We start from the raw sequence: 7,121 nt of genomic DNA, 5'->3' as shown, positions 1-7,121 counted from the left end.
TGTCTCTAAGTCCCTCTATCAGTTTTTATGGTTGTATAATGATAGTTTCTTATTTTAAAAAATATATATTTTTATTTCCTTACTTAGTGGAATTTCTTACAGCCTAGCCTGGTAAATGCTTATATATTCACTGAGTGAGTAACTATACTCATTCAGGTAATCCCACTGAATAAAATGCCTAAAATTATTCTGATATATAAGTGTTTGCAGCAGCTGGGCAATAGTGGGTGCATCTACATGTGCTATTATTGCGAATGAATCAACTGTGGAGCTTATTGCTAATGCCTGTATGTATATAAATAAAATGTTAACTAGAGCCTGAATTATACTACTTGTTCAAAAAGAAAGGCAGTAGACTTCAAAGATCTGCTGGGCTGCCCCCTTGTGACAAATCAAGGAATTGCACCTTGTCGTTTCCTATGAACTATGCTGGACAATTCTCTTGAAGAGAGCTCTACCTATTTATATTCTGTTATTAAAGCAAGATTTGATGAGGTTGCATTAGGTTTTATGTCTTCTGAGGCATTCTCTCACACTTTACAATAAATCTTAGCATACAAGAAGGTGCAGTTTAACACCTTCAGATATAAATTAATACTAAATTGTAGAAATTAGCTTTTACACCTAACACTCGTATTACTTAACAATTCACAAATATACAGTAGATAAAAATACAATCTAAATGTCAAAAACACTGCTTTTAAAACAGGCTAATGTCTGATGTTACAGTTAATTAACCTAAACATCACTTCTATGACACAAGTGGAGATGAAGTGTAAGAATAAAAACCAATCCTTATACAGGCAGCCTTCAGACTTACGACACAATTGGTTCCTGAAAGCCCAGTCTTAAGTCGAAATGTTGTAGCTCAGAACCAATTTTCCCATAGGAAACAATGTTATAAATGGGGGATTGGTTCCTGAACCAAGGCCTGATACCCTATTTTCAACAAAAATAACACAGAATTTTGTACTCAATCAATTATAGATAAGTAATATAGTTATATTAATACATTTATACTGTAAATAACAATCATACTGATTTGGAAGGACTTCTTTGAGGAGACTTTGCTGGATGTTTTGAAGGGCTCTTGGTTGGACTTTTAGAAGGGTTCTTGGCTGGAGTCTTCTCAGGAGTCGTGGCTGCAGGTTTTTCTGGAGTCTCCTCTGCTTTCTTAAAGCAAGTGTCCAAGAAACTTTGAACATGTTCTCCAGCAAGATGGGTGACCCAGCGCACTCATTTGCTGGCATGGCTTGGCGTCAAATCAAGTGTTGTAAAGTTGAAACTGACATCAGAAAGTTGAAACATGGTGTCAATTTATAAACATTGTAAGTGTAAAACACTGTAACTCAAAACGTTGTAAATCGAGGACTGCCTGTATTAAAAAGTGCAAATTGTCATGACTGACTGTATTGGGTCACCATTCTAGTTTCATATCTGCTTTACTCCACACGTATTTTCCTCCTCTCTTCAGAAACATCTCCTCATCAAATCCACTGAATTTTATAGCTTGCTCAACACCAACATCCAGAATAGATTTGGAAGGCTCCTTTCGTCCATTTCTACAGTTCAGAAAACGCATCTAGAGATAGTAAGAAATGATAAAGTTTTTAAAAATCATAATGTTTGTAAAAAATTAATAATTTGAGCTCCAATCCCACAGTTTTATACTCTTGTTAACTCTGCACATGAACAAGCTGACTGGATCCCAACAAGACTATACCTAAGCACATAGTCTTTGGATGATCAGGGCCTCACAAAATCATGACTTTTGCCTCTTAAAATAGGAGTTAAAGGAAGCCTATTTTGTTTACATATGGATAATGAACACACCTCCAGGCACACATTAGTAATAACTCTTTAAGAAACTAAATTTCACAGTTGAGATTCAAATGTAACAGAAGCACAGTACATTCCCAGTCCTGCCATAGGATAAGCACAGGAGGATGCTTGTGCACTTGACAAACTACTCAGGGTCTGCTGGCAGGGTGAGGGCCTATGTTTGGCCCATGAAAGTGTTTATGCTCATGAAAGCAATTTCCTCACGCAGCATAAGATTCTCTCAGAAACTTGTTTAAAATCCTCAAGAAGAGTGAGCATTACACAGAAATAATTCCATTGGCCCGCCAAACCATGAATAATGTAGCCCACATTAACCAACCAGCAAATATATTAACTCATCAACTGTCAAACCAAAAAACTTACATATTCATCCAGAAGAAGATACGAATCTTTCATCTGTAACAGATCAGAAGAAAAAAGCACACATTACTAGATACAACAAAGCCCACTTTACTGAAAGTTGGGGGAAAAGTAAAGCACAGACACAATAAGTATCCACTTCCTTTGGACCTCACCCAAAGCCTGGAAATCAAATGGAGTCTTTTCATTTCTTACAGTAGGCTTGGATCATGCCCTTTGTGCATTTGTTTAAAAATGCATCTAGGAAGTATTTGAAACTCATTCCTGGTCTGAGCAAAGAAAATTTAAACTGAATATTTTGTCTGGTATCTTTTGTTAGTAGGATTTGCTATAAATGAACCCAAGAGGTAGATGAGAGAAAAAAGATTGCAGATCAGAATATATTTGGGTGAAGCTAAAAAGGTACCCCCAGAGCCCAAACAGGAGCTGCTGCCATTACTGACACTGCTACTCAGCTGGGGTTGGAACAAGCACATACTCTGTGCCCTGGGTCAGAGCTGGAGCCAGAGGGTAAGAAGGGGGGCAGAGGGGGCAGAGGATGTGGTGGGCAGGAGGGCAGGTAAGTATGGACATTGATGCATCCCCAGAATATTGAATCCCCCAGCCCCCTTGGCCAATCAGCAGAGGCAGGGCTACTGTCTCCTCTGTCAATTAGTAGTGAGCAGTGGGGCCACCAGGCCCTTTAGCAACAAGGGGCAGGGTCATCACATAAAGGCCACCTCTCTCCCTCCACAGCTGAATCCGAACCCTGCTCCTCCTCGCTGTGTATCATCCTATCTCTAGGCACAGCCAACAGAATCATGAGGACAAATGATTGGCATGTATTTCCACCAATGAACTGAAAAAACAGGACTTTTTGCAGTCTGTTCCTTATTCAGAAAAGGACAGGGGATGAAGGGTTTTAAACAGGATGGTTTGATACAAAACAGGACCAGTGGCTACTGAGGGGACAGGTGCCAGGGACAGGAGGGCAGGTAGGCAGCAGGTGGGACAAGTAGGGGATGGGGACAGGGAGGATGGGGGGGAGCAGGCAGCCCCAGACAAGGTGTGGTGGGGCAAGGGGTAGGTGTCAGGCTGCTTGACTCGCCCACAGCTGTCTCCACGCTACCTGCTCCCCTACTGCCTGTCCCCACCTTCCCCCACTTATTGTGGCCCTGGTGCTGCTTTTCCTGCTGCAGCAGTAGGGGCAGGTAGGCAAATTTAAAACAACCCTCTGATAATTAGATTCTAAACAGACATGGATAACTATAATAAATATATATATTTTTTCCATTTCTTGAATCTAGGATTTCTGTAACTAAGGTAACCACATAGTCTTAGCAAACCTAATGATTTGCTGCTTTTTCATTAGGACACTCAAGTCAGTAGCAGGTAAATCAGGAAGTCATTTAGATCATTTAAATCATGCTGCTATCACTAGTCATTTGCCAAATCCCATTGTTTTCAATATCAAAGACACAGCATAAGCTTATTTAATTGTGCCTGCTAATTCTTAAGGGAACAATCCATTCTAAGCTGTTCGCACCTCATTAATGCTCATTAAACTGTTACAAAGAACATGCTCTGAGCCTATGGCCAACTGTTGGAATCACATTAAAGACACATTGTTGCTCAGAACAACTTGCCTCTTAGATTAGCCTTGAAATTGCTGGGGGACATAGTCTGTTTGAGGGTTGCTACTATCATACCACTGAAAATAGTGAAACTATGTCACAGGGGTGCACAGTCTACAGTCCAGGGCCAGATCTGACCCACAGAGCCATTTTATGTGGCTTTTGGAGCCAAGCTAGAGGGAAGGAGTGTGCTTTGTGGCATTTCTGTGGTGGAGGAATTTGCCCCAGTGGTAGGGAGAAGCAGCAGCAGCTGCACTGTACAGGGAATGGTGAGTCCAGCTCTAGGTCCGGTCCCAGCTTTGGCTCTCGTTCCAGTTGTGGCATGGGCCAGGTTGGAAGCTATCCACGCATGGAGCTAGCCTCCATTAAAGCAGTCACCACTACAAAAGGTTGTCAACCCCTGAGCTAGAAGGATTAATTGTCCACCTTGCATAGGCAGACAGAGAAAAACATTCTTTGGCAGGTGGGCTGAGTGCATGTGCACATGCACACACGTGCCCTCCCAGCAGGTAATTCTGTGGGGGAAAGAGTGAGGCGAGGGGGAAGGGCTATGGTGGGGGGTCAAACTGAGGCCCCAGCAGTGAGGGAGGAAGCGGGGCACAGGCAGGACACACTTGCCCCAGCCCCTGCCTATGCCCCGCTCCCTCCTTCACTGCTGGGGCCTTGATCTGCCCCCTCTCTCCCTGGTGGTGAGGAGGGAATGGAGCAGGGGCGGGCTCTGCATGGCCGGTGGGCAGCAGGACGGAGCTGCGAGAAGCTCGTCCGGGGGACACCTGGCGCAGGGAGGGAGTGGCGGCTCCTGCATGCACCTCAGGTGGGCATGGGGGCTGTGTACTCCATATCTGTGCACGGGGTGAGGGTGGGCTGTGGCCAGGCTCTTCCCAGCAGGGGGCTGTGCTGAGCTGTGCTTGGAGCAGATGCCAGATGGCAGCAGTGCTGGGGGGTTGGGGCTACAGCAAATTTTGAGGTGGCTGCAGTCCCTCTGTAACTCCCCTTCCCAGCACTGCTGTTGCCCACCTCCAAGCTCAGCCTGGCCCAGCCCCCTCTGCTGAGAAGAGCCCAATACAGCCCCAGCAGCCTGCAGTGGCAGCCCACCCCATCTTGCGCAGATCTGGGGGTACACAGGTGCCTCCCAGGGTGCGGGTAACAGCAGGAGCCACCCCCTGGATGAGCTGCTTGCAGCTCAGTCCTGCCCTGCACCCCAACTGTGCAGCACCTGCCCCAGCCGCCACTCCCTCCCTCACCACTGCGCACACACGTCCCTCCCTACCCCTGCTGCAGCCGCTGGAAGTCTACAGCTGGGCTGCCTTGTGGCCCTACTGCAAAATTCCCACTGATTTCAACTGGAGAAGAATTAGGCTCCATCACTGTAAGAATCCCAATATTATGCAGTTTCCAGTCAAAATAAACTTGAAAAAGCAATTTGTCTCCAAATATAACAAAAACAGTTGCTAAAGGAATTGTATTAGCAAATTTCTAAGCAAGTGTTAATTAATATGATTATTGCTGTCTAGACAAGATTTCTAGATTATGATAAAAGATTTGTGTTTACCTTCTGATTTGACTCTGGCACTAAACATGAGATATCTCTGTGGCGATCCAGGAATCGTTCAAAATCCTCATCACTGATAACAAATTTCTCTGCTTCTCTCAGAGCATTTTCACCTACATTCTCCCCGTCAATGAGCAGACACTGGAATACCTGAAATACAGGGTATATCTAATGATATACTTATTTATCATTATTGCCATGGAGCTAAGGATGTGATTGACACTGTTGCTAAAGGAGAAAACCAGCTGTATCATCAGTGAAGACAGTGAAGTCATATCACAGAGCATAAAACAAGCATAAATAAGAAAATGACTGTGAAATCCTGACACCAAAGTCAGTGAGAGACTACCATCTGTTTGAGTGAAGCTAAAATTTTGCTCACAATTTTCTTTCAAATAAAGAGCTGATACTCAACTTACACCAGTTTAATTCTGGTGTAATATATTTCTTTCAAGGCAAGTACAATTGTGTAACAGTAGTGTAATGGAGAAGAGAATCAGGCTCTTGCTTTTTTCCCCTATGATCTGCCTGCTGCTGAAAGTCTTTCATGAGCCTTTGCCCATTTAGAAGCATGTTATCTTTACATGCTTTTTTTTAAAGGTAGTTATTAGTATTTTTTAATGGAAAATACATGTTATAATTACTAAAGTGTGCTGAGTCTTCTTTCGGCTTTTTTCACATTAATAGTATGGCACTTGTATGTTTTGGCTGTAAAAAGGCATTATTTTTCCAATTCTTTTCTATCATAAACAACTAAATCAATATATCATGAAATAACATATCCTAAATACCATAAAGAAAAAATGTTTGGGGAATGCTTCAACCTGTCTAGAAATTCATTGCACAAGAATCCTCTAATTCATGAAAATGGAAAATATGCAAAAGGAAGATCATGCAAATGGAAACGGTTCTAACTAATGCAACTGGAAGATCTGTCCATCATTTTCCCAAACTGTTCCTTCTCCCCTGGAAAGGGCACATGTGATCCTGTATTTCTGACTTACCTTCCAACGAACAGGGTTCAGTGCTTTAATCTGTTCATTCATGTCTTCTTCCACATTAAATCTATTAATCACTGAATTTAATTTAAAAGCCACGCCATATTCTTGACACCATTTTCTCAATTTTTGCAGATTTTCAACATGGCTTTTTTTCCCTTGCCCACGGCCAATTAAAGCATTGACTTCCTCATCAAAACTATCACATGAAATTGCCAGGATGTCTAGATATTCACCTGAAAAAAGAAAACAATTAAGAAAAAATAATGTAATTTTTTTCTAGTATGCAGCATTTATCATCCAGCACTGTTCCTTTCCACCTTCAAGTACACCTTCAAAATCTATCATGATACCTTACTAAACAGGACTGTAGGAATAGACTGTACTTCAAGTGGCATGGCACACCCTTCTTCTTTACATAGTTGGTGGGTGCACCTATATACATGCTATTAAGGTGAAACAATAAACTCTGGCTCATACTGCACCAGAGTTTGTTGCTCCCAGGTGCCACATATATACGTGTGCCAGAGACTGCAGCATGTTGAACCAGAGGAAAGAGGGCCCAGGGAATCAGCCTGCCAGCCCGGGGCCACTTCATCCAAGCTCAGTGTGCTGCAGAGGGGCTGGCTGGGGCACAAGGATGTTCTAGCTTGGGCTAGCTAGCAGGCAGCCCCCACACTGAAGCGTCCTCATGCCCCAGCCAGCCAAGGCAGCATCTATGTAGCGAAAATAGATACTTTTCTCTATGTTTCTTTG

At 43.1% G+C, this 7,121-nt stretch overlaps 1 protein-coding gene across 1 annotated transcript in view; it reads right to left on the bottom strand.

The window, feature by feature from the left end:
* Positions 1 to 1,119: 1,119 nt before the first annotated feature.
* Positions 1,120 to 7,121, bottom strand: part of RSAD2 (radical S-adenosyl methionine domain containing 2) — a 16,227-nt gene continuing 10,225 nt past the window's right edge. Inside the window, exons 3-6 of the mRNA XM_019520659.1 lie at positions 6,372 to 6,601; positions 5,368 to 5,517; positions 2,206 to 2,238; positions 1,120 to 1,582 (exon numbers count right to left, since the gene is read on the bottom strand). Of these exons, the coding sequence (XP_019376204.1) occupies positions 1,418 to 1,582; positions 2,206 to 2,238; positions 5,368 to 5,517; positions 6,372 to 6,601 (578 nt within the window). The 3' untranslated portion in view covers positions 1,120 to 1,417. The remainder of the gene's footprint in view (positions 1,583 to 2,205; positions 2,239 to 5,367; positions 5,518 to 6,371; positions 6,602 to 7,121) is intronic.

The sequence above is a fragment of the Gavialis gangeticus genome, unplaced genomic scaffold, assembly GCF_001723915.1.
Source record: "Gavialis gangeticus isolate Ggan-Ray unplaced genomic scaffold, GavGan_comp1, whole genome shotgun sequence".
Lineage (NCBI taxonomy): Eukaryota > Metazoa > Chordata > Crocodylia > Gavialidae > Gavialis > Gavialis gangeticus.
This window is presented reverse-complemented; position numbering and strand designations above follow the sequence as displayed.